The 13,064-nt window shown below is 41.3% G+C and overlaps 1 protein-coding gene across 1 annotated transcript in view; it reads right to left on the bottom strand.

Moving 5' to 3' along the window:
• Nucleotides 1-13,064, bottom strand: part of PRKAG2 (protein kinase AMP-activated non-catalytic subunit gamma 2) — a 226,409-nt gene that overhangs the window by 72,965 nt on the left and 140,380 nt on the right. Inside the window, exon 4 of the mRNA XM_049799132.1 lies at nt 2,543-2,757. Coding sequence (XP_049655089.1) covers nt 2,543-2,757 — 215 coding nt within the window. The remainder of the gene's footprint in view (nt 1-2,542; nt 2,758-13,064) is intronic.

Genomic DNA, 13,064 nt, shown 5'->3' with positions numbered 1-13,064 from the left:
CTAACAGCATGGCCACTATGAAACCATTTGTCATATAATTTATAGTGTGTTTTTAAGATACTTGGAATTGTTATGCCAAGAAATGGTGATCTAAGTAAACAAGAATTTGAGTTTGCCTTTTACAGATTTGTTTATGGCATGTGTATTATGAAAATGTATTTATTAACACACAGCTCAATAAATGTTTGAAATACAGTACTCAAGAATGTTGGTCTACTGCTGTCATATTTGTAAAGGAATGCTAGGTAAATAACTTATAGGGATCAAAAGACACAGTCCTGAGTGAACACCCATCAGCTTCAGATTCATGCCCTTCTGCAGAAACTTAGCCTTTCTCTTCTCTAACAGTTTCTCCTACTAGAAGAGCATGGCAAATTTCTCTCCCTGGTTTCTGTCGAGAATTAAACATCCTCTGTTCCTCACAGATCTGTAGCTGCTGACATTTGTTCCCAAGTAAACCAAAAAACTAATGATTCACTAGCAGCCCTGCACACTCACTGTTCTCAAATATAAATGAGTACAGCGGGTACAAAACAAAGATAATCAGGTGCTATACATCCTATGTATTACTGTATCTTCTGAACGAGAAATATTTGAGTCAGACATACTGAGTTTCCATCCAGATTCTCTCTTGTACATATATACAAACACAACAGTTGATAAATATTTGCTGAGAATTCTGTTTCTTTATTCTGGCATCTTCTACTCAACTTCATATTTTCCAAATCAGCAAATAATTAAAAACAAAACAAACTTTTCAGTCTTTTAGTCAGTGGAATGTGCTAAGATTATGTTGTTTCCCCATTTCAATTCTAATAGGTACGAAAGACTCCTCTGTAGCTGCCTAACACGAATACATGCATAGGCAAATAATATGGCTGATATTGACTGAAACCTACCAAAAATATTTTTGTGTCCTACAAGCCTTTGAGTTTCATAATTTATGTATCCCAAGACTACTACTTACATAGAAAGGCAGTGAGTTGGCTGGAGAAAAGTTACTGCTGGAGTTTCCTAACTATCAATATAGCATTAATTTTATTTAATACTTTAATTATTTACTTTTGCATAGCAGCAGAACAGAAAGTCTGTATTTTGTAGGGAGAGCTTGGCTTGCTTAACCTAGAAAAACAAAGGTTGGCTACTTGTACAACAGGATGTAACAAACAATGAATGAAAATGGCTATTGATTATAAGAGCAAATGGTCATAACTTGTCCATGAAAAAAATCGGTTGAAAATCAGAGACTTCCTAACCATTACAGAAGGGGTCCCCAAAATAGGGCATGTGTTTTACTGGATGTGTGTGAAAGACTTGAAAGTAGTATGTACCTAAACACTTTCACCATAAGAATGGCTGCTGCTACTGTGGAGCTACCTAACACAAAAGCAAAAGGGTTTTGGGATTGCTATGTTAGCATATTCAGATCCTGGAACAGCTTTGCCATGGGCAAGTGGGAGGAAACTTCCCGCTTTTAAATAAATTACTAAGAACTGGAATGAAACAGAACTTGTAGTCGTTCAACAGGGAAACAGACCTCATGAACCTTTATGTCCTTTACAGGTCTAGATTTCTAGATACAGAAAATGTCAAAGATTTTATATTCTGAGGGGAAAAAATGAAGAAGAAAATCTGGGAAAGACACATGCAGGGTAGTTAACTCTGGTGACAGATCACAGTCTGCTAGTTCCATGAGGCAGGGGAATGGTAAACAGAAAGATACAGTCAATGCAAAGGAATTAACACAGAAAAGAAAGAAGGAGCAAAAAAGCAGAGGAGAAAAGAAAAGAAGAAGACCGATGCCTCTGAGGCTCAGGCTGGCCGAGGGTGAGGGCAGGAGGCACAATGGCATGCAGCGCGGATGTTGTGGCGGGGAGTATCAGAGGTTGGAGTTCATGTATTCCCAGGAACTGCTGAGTTCATGCATTCCCAGGAGCTGAAGAAACCACCCTTATGAAGTCACCTCTACTACGTGGGGGGCTGGAAAAATACCCTGGTAGTGCTGCCCTTCTTTCTCTACTCTCTGAGCTGGGGCAGGAGGTGTTATAGCAACTAGTGCCATTAGACACCAGCTGTCTCAGTCATCTCAGACTCCAGAGGCAGCTGGAACTCAGAACCCCTGCAGCTCATACTGTGAATTTCTTTTTGATGTGCTCTCCTTGGCTGCTAGTTCTCTCATCAGCTTTTCATAAGGGAGATAAAAGACCATCCTAAATAAAATTTTATCCTTCTCTAAAGTGGCATCTCAGCAGTGTATGCTGGGATCCATAGCTACTGCAAAACTTGTTTGAGAATAGTGCAAAAACGAGTTCCTATTTGGGTAAATCCAAAGGGGAGCTACCACCTTTGGAGTCCTAGTGCCTTGTCAGCTGAATACTGGGAAAGCTGAGACAAGTCTCAAGTAAAAGGGCCATGACATTGTTCTCGTTCTGTTCCACAGTACAGACATACATGCTCTAGCCCACCAGTTGTAATACAAGAAACAGTTAACACACAACCCTGTACGTTTCCCAGTGGAAAACTGGACACATGCTTTACTTACTGGTTTTGAGGTAGCACAGGGAGCTGGTGTCATGATAGGAGGCTTGGCTGCACTTTGAGATGGAGGCAAAGAAAATCTCTGCCCTGTGTCTGGAGGTGAAGAACAGTGAATCCGTGTTTCTAGTCTCTCAGGCTCATGCTTGTAGGATTCAAGAGGAAACGTGGGCTGCTTGGTCACTTGTGTTGGGGTAGATGGAGAAGAGGAGAGGCCAGAGGCTGTAAACAAGAATAATTACCAAAGATCAGTTCAGAAGAAAAGTAGACAGAAATCTCAGCTTTACAGTTAACATGTATTTTTGCATCACAGTTCCCCAGACTAAAAGTAGGTATCTCACCTCCTCATTTATAAAAGGGAATTGCTCTGCCTTGCCTTTAAAACTCTTTTAATCATTCAACTGGTTGAACAGTCTGATCCATTTAGGGAGGCCAAGTGGCAAGACAAGAGTGCTGGAGATTCGTGTTGTATTAACCTCGTATCTGATTGCTTATTTCTAAAATGATCCTCAGCACTGGTATTACTTTATTGTTATAATTTTAATACTCCTGTGAGTCTCGGGATTACCTCTGTCTCATGGCAAATGGCTCAAGAGCTTTAATGGTTGCTTTTTCTTTTCTTTCATTATTTTAACAGTATCTCAGCCAACAGTTAGAATAAAATTAGGAGCAGAGGCAAAACGAAACAGGGCATATTTCCCACGAGCCTCAGTCTGCTTTCTATAACGCTCTTGGCAATGCCTTTATACAAACTAGAATTGTTTTCCCCAGCCCTTGAGGAGAAAGATTATTCATATCTTTTGCTGAAAATCAATATCAGCAGCAGATCATTTCTCTCGTGAGCATCCTGTTTTTATTTGACACTTGTTATCTACCCCAGCTGTATTTTTGGTTACTTTCTTAGGGCAGTTCTGAATTGTAATCAAACAGATCATTTAAGCTATATTTATTATCCATTAAGAAACAGCAGACATCTACAACCAATTATAAAATTCAAGTTACAACATCTGTGTTTCCTGTTATATCTATATGTACGTCAGCAAACAAAGGATGATTCTCTTATGCCAGCATAAATCAGGACAGACTTAAATGCATAAAAACTATAAGGCTGAACAGAGCTACATATTTTTAAGTGGGCTATATGATCTCTGAATTTGGTTCACTTCTTGTACTGATTTTGTGCAGATGATCAGTTAGTCCAGAGAGGACTCAAGTCCATCGAAAGGGAGCAGATAAGATAGCATTTAATAAGCATAAAATCCCAAGCCACCCAAAAAAAGTGTTTGAGAACATGATAAGGCTTCTTCATGATAAGTCTAGCTCATCTTCTCGGTGTGAGCTTTCAAGGCTCCACCAGAGATTTTTGCACCAGAGATTTTTTTCCCATTCAAAAGCTTTGCACTGGTGTACACGCAGCCTCTACTGGTCCTTCCTTCCAACCCAGGGTAAAGTGCATTAGTACAACTCACTTTATACTCATTACCTCTCAGTGTCACATTTTACCTCACAGACAGCATTTTCAAAGAAAACTTTGTATTGATGGAAAGTAAGAATAAAACTCAGTAATAACTAAGATGCTAGACTCAGAAGACTAGAAATCCAACAACTTGGGGAGGGATCTATTACTTTAAGAAACTATTACTCCTGACATACCTGGGGAAGAGTTACCATATGGTTAAAGGAATTAAGGAGGAATTTAGGTAACTGTTCTTTACCTATCAGTCTTCATCGAAAACAACCTTTCTTGATGGCTTTTACATATGAAGAGAATTAACTTTAAGAGAGTAGAATCACTCATCAAGAAATCTGCAAAATAATTAGGCTCTAATATGTTTTATTTGTAGTGGGTTTAGTGGTGCAGTGTAATGCGTTTATTTCTTTCAAAGAAAATCCTAACTCTCACTGAAAAAATTTAGCTTTGCTGGAATCAAAAAGGACCCCCTACTCAGTCCCTCTCTTCAGTCCTGTTCCAGAATTGCAGCTGCCCTCCAAGGACTTCCGCTTCATTTCATAAAGAGACCTGCAGCTCTGCCAACCAAGCAGCAATAATCACAGATCCAGTGGAGACTGGGTGTTGTAGGCAGATACAAACGTTGGCTAATGTGACATGCCACGGGGTGAGGCAAGAAGAATAATCCTGGTATTTTGAATGTCCTCAACTTCTGCTGATTTCAGTGGACTGGAGTGTTCCACATCTTGAAGGATTAAAAGGACACCTAACTTGCCTGTTCAGTTTTTGCTTACAGACAAATTTAGATAAACAGTTCTGGGGAAGATGCTCTTCTGTGTTTTTATGGATGTACAAATGTTTCCTGAGCACTCAGACTGGGGTTTGAGGTGGATGGTGGCTGTAATTGATGCGAATGTAAAACCACAAAAAGGGAGAAAAACACCATTAGACCTTAAAGTCTTGCTGCTGGGATGTGTTCACTGTGCGCTGATGTATTCAGCAAGTCTGCAAAAAACCATTTCCAGTGTCAACAAGCTCTGCCAAAAGCGCTATTACCAGGCATAAGGAAACCACATATTCACTGTCCTAACAAGACCGGCCTGCCAAGTGCAGAGGACATCTATAGGACACAGGACGGTGAGGATCAAAGGAGACCAAGAAAATAACATCTCTTACATCCTATGAAAACTATTGCCACCTCATTATAGATGTGTAACAGCACAGCCAGGATAGACAGTGTGGTTTCCATTTTATAAGAACATTCACTGTTGGTGAACCTCTTTTTCAGTGCCACCCTTGGACACTTGTCACGAGTTTTTATGGATGAAGAGCATCTGTGACTTCAGTAACTTTCCTGGGAGCACTCAGCCTTAGAACTGACTGTTTCAAGTAGGCACTTAAAACATAAAGTACTCACCATCAGGCACACCCTAATATATTTGAGATCCAATTTTTCCATGACTCAGGTGCTGCACAGAGGTGGAGGGAAAATTATAATTATTTTGCAGGGTATTTGACTAAATTATGTAATTAAGCTTTTCAATCTTTGGTATTTAAAAGCCTACCTCATAGCATTATTGTGGTATCTATGTTATTTACATTTGTACAATACTGAGATTGAAAGAATAATCCCATAGGAAATCTTATTTTTATGATTATTAAAACAAAAGACTTTTGGCTGCTGTGATACAGCTCAACATCCTAAACCCTACAAAGTATTTTATAAAAGCCTGCCACATAAAAGAATGAAAATCTGTAATATATACCCAGACCAAAATCAGTTCAGGAGTAACAGAAATTTGTATTAACTTTAATCCTATTGGACTGCCACCTGAACAGGCAGCATTGGTGTAAATATATCGTTATATGTATGTGCAGTAGTTGCTCTGTTCTACTACAAAAGGAGTCCATTGAAGATACAAAATACAGCTATATCCCATGGATGAAAATAGTTCATTTTGGAAAAAGTATGTATAAAACAATTAAGCAGTGAAAACTAGCCAACAATTCTAGAGTCTTCTATAATGAAGCTGAAAAAATTCAATATGTATGTAGGATTTTGGAAAACAATCTTTGAGATTGGCTGCAAAATCTACTGGTTCTGATAACAAGATGAACTGATATGGTAAGTAATTATCTCTTACGCTAAAGTTTCTTTCAACAGACAATGAAATGCATAATGAAATGTGATCTTTTCATGTTGAGAATCTAAATAGCTCTTCATTTTTCTGTAACACAAACCAAGAATTTTAGACCCAAAAATAAAAGAGAAAAAATCTAGCAGATCAGTTACTGTGTCACTGGCTAACACAAGGTTTTGTCCTCTGTTTTCTATTCATCGTCCCTGTCCAGTTTTAAAACGGTCCGAGAGTTTTGCTTTGTTCTGATTCATCCTGGCATCTCCTTTCTGGGGAAAATCAAGAGTGAAAAAAGAGGGTAACTTTGTGGTCTCCGTAATTGGTGAATCATAAGTCCTAACATTCGCAAAACTGAATATGCATATGAATAAGTATTCATAAGAATATATTCATACATGGTGCAAAATTGCATTAATGTAAAACAACTTTCGTATTATAGTATAACTTTATTCAGAACATGTACGTGAGATCCTAACAGAACTAAATACCACTAGCCTTAATTTTGAGCAAAATGAGGCTATCTCTGGCTGCCTCCTCCCTGTGACAGTGTTGTCTCTGATGGCACGCAGTGATGGCCCAGCATGCAGTTCTGTGTCTGTATTTGAGCAACGTCAGCTGGGATCTAGCCGCACATCACAGGTTGGATGCAAGAGTGCTGAGAAAGTACTGCTGTAAGAGCAGAGCCCATGGCTTTGGCCCAAGTTAGCACGCAGCGCTGGCTGGTATTTAGTTGGTCACAAACACATCAAGATAATGTTGCTGCTTTCACTTGTTTCTCTAGGTATTTGCAACTATTCGTTTTAAATAAAGCCCTTATTTTGCACAGCATGAAGTTCTCCACCCACCTACTTGGGCATTCGGATCCAAACCAGCCCTCTACTGATCCATAACAGGAAAGGATAAAGCGCTACGTTGTCATTCGCGTACTCCCAAGGGAAGAAGGGTGGCTGCCCTCCTACATTTCCTACATTCCCTGGGTGACACCCACATTAGTTCTGTCACCTACATTTCATGCCTGACCTGGCAGGATGCATCTGTCAGTTGCTGGGAGGAAGGATGCTGCTCACAGCCCAGTGATTCCTGCCAAAGCCTCCCTTTTATATCAGCCCTTTTCCAGAAAGAAAAACACCCCCTGCCCCCATGAACCTTCGGAGCCCCTGCCCACAAATGCTGCTGCTCGGGATTGCAGGGATGTGCTAATGCTCCTCTACAAAAGGGTGGCTTCAGGTGGTTCGTAATAAAGTCACACTCCCTTGTTGAGGGCTCAAAGGATATAGCCAGCAGCCTGCTCTCAGACTTTACCTTTGTATTTGTGCACTTAAGATGAAGTTGCTAAAAGTGGTGAGAGTTACTGGCCATGAAATACAAATCACTTTTGCAGTGTACCTCTTCCTAGGGATCACACCAGGATTCTCTCATCCTGTGCCCAATCACGCAGATAATTCCATTGCTAACACATAAAAGCTGTTGCTGAAATAGCTTTCCAAGTTTATATATAGGGATATATTAATTTACCATTTAGACTGAAACTTCTCAGAAAAAACAAAAGGAATTTCAATTTGCAGTGGCTCCATGTGACACTTTTTGTCTGATTCCTTCCCAGGACAACACTGTCTTTTCATTTCCATTCTTCAGCTGGCAGCGAAACAGAGAAGGCGGCAGGCTGTGGCTGCTGAATTTTAAGTAGTTAGCAGCACAAGTGAATCTGAGTTGAGCCGACTGTTCATTAAGCTGATTCACTCTTCAGACACAATACTGTGTTAATTTTGACACATAAGCAAATTGATGCAAATTATGTGAGATGAAGTTTAATGCCGCTTAATGGCAATAAGACTATGAACCCATCAGCAGGTAAATGGCTACTGGCTGTTTCTATTCAAATAGTACTGGTGATGTTGACACTAAATGTTGTAAAATAGCTGTTAATTTTTAAAAAAAATACATAAAACTAAGCCTGGAAAGTAATCTTGAGGTTCTGTAGCAAAAAATACGACAGATAGTGCCCAGGAAATTTCCTGCCGTATCTAGCATTTTCACTTACACACCAATTCAGGATGCCTCCTGCCCTACAAGAACTATAGCTTCTACTGTCAAAGCATATAGCCTGTATCTGTGATCAACAGAGCGTCACCCGTGTAATGGCCAGGCCTTCCAGTCCTTCAGCTAAGCTCCCTGGTTCCGGCTGAGCAGCATCTACCTTAGCTGCATTAGTAAGCACATTTGTTTCCATCTTATTGAAACAACTCCATGTCTTTTCATGTAGCTGTTACACCATTCAATGGGAAGATTACTTGTTTCCAAAATCATCTTTCAGATTTTTTTATTAATCAAAGGAAGAGAAAAATACACACTTTAAGTCATTAAAATATCATACACTGTCTGAAAAGTTTCACAGGGAAATGCATATTTTTGCAGTAAAAAATCTACTTTCTTTATATCAGTTCAAACATAGTAAAGGAAACCGCTCCTTACGTGGTCTCAGCCACAGAAATACCTGAACCTGACAGCTCCAACTTTTGCTTTAGAAGCTATTTCATTTTGTAAAACCAAAGACAAAGCCGTATCAGTTTCCAGCATTCAGCCTGTTCTACTCCACTTGTGGTCTATTTACATGCCTAAACAACTAACACCTTTTCCTTGTAAAACTGAGAAAATCAGGAGCTGAAGAGTTTAATTAGTAAAATTTTGAGAATTGTTCTTCTTTCTGAAGATCTCGAGGCCCCTTTATAAGGAAAGGCTGATCAGGAGAAACACCTTCCCAACGCTGCATCCTTTCAAGGGTTTACTGCAGGTTTCTCCTGCGCTGCTGCTTAGTCAGAGGATCTTCCACCTTGCCCAGAATCGTACGTTGGTTATCTTACATTTGTTAGATGTACTGGACAAATCTGGAAAGACTTGACACGTTATGTCAGCATGGCTTACGGAACATAACCGAAATAGTATTTCATCTCCTTAGAGGAGCTTTTTAAATACCCACCACCTGGGAACAGCAAGCAGGCTAACACCACCAGTCTCAGATAAAGGGGGTTTTGCAGGCCTTGCGAGGTTTCGGTTTTGTGTTGTTTTGCCTCTTCAGGCTGCGCTGCGAGGTTCTGGATATGTTACCAAAGGAGTCATCGCCTCTGCACTGTCAGGCTGGATCAGTCCGACAGGCTCCCATCCGTGGGGGATATACCCTGCAGAGCTCCCCTGGCCCCACTGCACGAGCACCCTTGCAGGCGGTTTCTACCCTCTCCTCCCAAGCTTAGCACCTTTTTGAGACTGAAACCTCCACAGTGACTCTGCATTTTCACACTTAGTTCTTAACAGTTACTCTCTACAACTAGATGAGTTTCATCGCTTTGGGGTTTGCATTGACTGTTTTCAACAGACTTGCATTTTTCCTTTATTCAGCAGACAAATTTCTCTCAGGGTATGTGAGTTGACCAGGGGGCCTAATGGTTGGGAGAGAGGTGGCTGTCAAGGGCTGTGAACTTGGGCTCTTAGGGCTATAGGCAAGCTTCAGGAAGTAGAACATAGGATCCAGACACGTATACAATTATGAATTTGTTGCTTTTAAAGCAACAGATACATGGGATCCAAATGCAGCAAACAGACCAGAAATCCTGGCGTAGAGCATCCCTCCCAGTGGGATTTTTCTAGTTCTCATTGGCAGGAAGGCTCCAGCCTGGCTTCTAACTCCTGATTTTCTGCCACCCTTTCTCCTTTGTCTTGCAAATACTGGAGAGAATACTGTGGACAGCTAACTCATAGCAAAGAAACAGAGATCACCCAGGAGCTTGATGGCAAAGAATGGCTTTTTTGGGGGGTTGTTTTTTTTTTTTTTGAGACAGCCAAATGCACATTCCAGTGCTGTTTGACAGCTTGACAGGTGATAAATGCAGAGGTCCTGGTCATGGTTGAGGCAGCCACTGAATAAGTACCTGAGCCAGGCATGAGCAATTAGCTCAGCATGGTAATTACATCGAGAGACTCAGCACCAAGACTTTACCAGGCACCATATGGCTGTGGCCAGCACACACTGTCAGAAACAGGCAACAAATACCTCGGCAGCACAAGTGCCAGTGATAGGAGCAAAGTATTAGCAGTGATCCTCAGCAGGTAACAGCACGATGGGGAAACATCCTGTAGAACCACAAGAAGCAGGAGGAGGAGGTTTGGGCGTGCATCTCTATAAGAAGCACACGTAAGCAAAGAATGCTTCATCCTTCTGTGTGTCCATCACCCACAAAGCATGGGGTCAAGAAGCTTGCAAATACCAGCTTTTCACTTTCTGAATCACCTGGCTGATTTTGCAGTCCTGCCACTGAGAGCAGAGCCAGAGCAGTTGACGAGTGCCACCTTCAAAACGGCTCCTGCTGTACACAAACCCAGGACCGCCGATAATGGGAGACGACGTTCTGCAACCGCTGCCTGGGGGTAACTGCTGGGGTATAGCAAAAGCTAACTGCGCAGTACTATGATACCTATCTAAAAAGTCACTAAAATGAAAATCAATACCTCCATTCAAACTGTGCTGGAAAGACACATGACATTTGTGCAAACCGTGAGTTTCTTTTTCTGATCCAAACTAGATGACTACTGAGCATAAGCCAATCCATGCAAATAAGCCACGTGCAACAGTTGGCCCTTATCAACATACTGATAACTGCTAAAAGAAAAGTCTCCTCTGACTTCCCAGCCCCATATCAGCACGTTAGCCGGGCATAGCACTACATCACATGGCAGAGATTCACATGGTCACTTGTACTATGTGCTGGTTAGAGCCGGCTCTTGTGAGAAACAGTGCCTACAGCAGAGCTACTTTATTTACTTAATACACCACCTGGCATTTAAACTTTCACAGAGTACTTTGTGTTCAGAGGCTTTAATGAAATAACTTTTGTTTTCTATTTTAGCAGAGACGTCTGGCTGCTAAAGCTAACATTTAACAGCTCTTTCCACATTAACCTCAGTTGTCCTATCTAGGCTTTCTTTGCTGTTTTGAGCCAAGCTGAGCTAAATGCTCCCCTGCCGTTACAGAAAGCTGCAAACTGGCTGTCTTTGGTGACACTTCAGTGGCCAGCACTGTCTGTCTCTCCATCACCCTGTCCTCTGCTAGAGGCTGCTGTAACTGCTTTCTGCCCCGGCACCCTCTCCCTGGTTTTGCACAGCAAAGCTTCCAAAGCACAGTTACCATCATCATCGTTCGTGTTTTGCTTCTGGTAGCACTCACTGCGTGCAACGTGCTTCACAAACATAAAAGATAACACAGGGCCCGACCTGAAGGGTTTACATTTTGAGAGGCAAAGAGGAGGAAAATTAAGGGGGGAAAGGTGGGAGGGGGAATGTTGTATGCACAACATCTAAAGACAAGTTTGGAAGTAATTACTTGCTTGTTCTCATGCTTAATTTCACACTTACGGATTTCATACTTAATCACTGCACTAAATGTCAGTTTTTCAAAAGCAGCTGCTTGGGGGGTTGCAGAATAGGGTAAGTTGTTGCTTCTCCTATGATTTATGATATGCTCATCCAATGTAAATGTAAAAAATGAGGGAACAGAGGCAAAGATTTTCTTAGCTTGCTTATTCTGCATCAGTGCCTTAACCACGTACCTTATTTCTGTAACATGCTAAAGGAGAGACACACCCCATAGAAACTGAAAAAAAACCCAAACGTTTTACAAATCTGTCATTAAAGGTCCAAGTTAATGAAAAGAACAGTCTAAATCCGAGCCTGCAGAACCCCACTGAAATCACTGTGGGTGATTTCATCTGCACAGTACATCTACTCTCTGTGTAACCGAAAGACAGAATATTAATGCACATAAAGACCACTAGGATATCCATTTACAGTGTACGCATGAAAGCCCCAGGGCTGGCGCCAGGGGAATGCGTACTGTAATGCTGCACACAGCCACGACCGCGCAGCAAGAAGGCAGGCGTTCAGACTGTGCCACTTTCTGAGGTTTGGAATAGCAGGTTATAAGGCTGTCGGAGCAGAGTCTTCAGGACTCAGGTCCTGGGACCTGCTCTCCATTTAATTTATCAGTTCACATTAGCCTCAGTTTCCTACTCTTACAATGAAGAAAATAGCTCTAGAGGTGCTAGTAAAGGCATCAGAGTTACAGCTGGATTGCAAGTCTTGCAGCACACTTTACTTTTGTGTTATTTTCTGCAATGCTTACAAGGGCACTGAGGTGAGAGTAATTAAATATTTGCAAAGTGCTCCAAATCCTCAGGAAAGCTGTAGCTAGAGAATGAAGCTGTAATTTGCCATTTCTTTGCTTCTGAAATTCATGTTTTTCATTATTAAAAGAACAAAAAATCTCCCTCATTCTAGCTCTTTTCAAATTCAACAGGAGTCCAAGCACTGCTTCAGCCTGTGGCATTTTCCTCTCCCCACTGTGTCTGACTCAGACTTCTGTCTCATCATAATTCCTATCTTGCTAACCTGGGAATTAATCTTTTTGTGCACACATGGCACAGCAGACATGACACAGTGCTCTCTAAGCACACCTACCAAAGCCTTCTGAAGAAATAACTAATGACTTCATGGCTCTTGTTTGATTGAAAATAAATTGCTATGGGCCTGCTCCTGTTCCTTATGCCACTGGGTAGTATAATTTCCATTGCCTTCATTGGTACTGGATCATGCTTTTAGTTGAACATTAGTGCAGTAAATGGCTGCTTTTTCTAGACACTAGCCTGCTCTGAGACTAACCCTCTGCTTCCCATGAAATGATCCACGCAACACCGGCTTTCTTCTGCCTTTCACGATTAGATCTCGAAGTGATGTAGGTTACAACCAACCTCAGATCTCTGTCCTTCTGGTTAGTTCTAATCCAGACTGGTCTCCCAATGCAGTACAAACACAAGCACAAGGATGAGGGCAGCAGGAAAAGGGCCAGGAAGAAAGCAGAATCACTTTGTACAGTGGCATTGCTGGTTTATACCACT

Source organism: Accipiter gentilis, chromosome 4, assembly GCF_929443795.1.
Source record: "Accipiter gentilis chromosome 4, bAccGen1.1, whole genome shotgun sequence".
NCBI classification, from domain to species: domain Eukaryota; kingdom Metazoa; phylum Chordata; class Aves; order Accipitriformes; family Accipitridae; genus Astur; species Astur gentilis.
The sequence above is the reverse complement of the archived record's forward strand: the minus strand, read 5'-3'. Positions and strand labels throughout refer to the sequence as shown.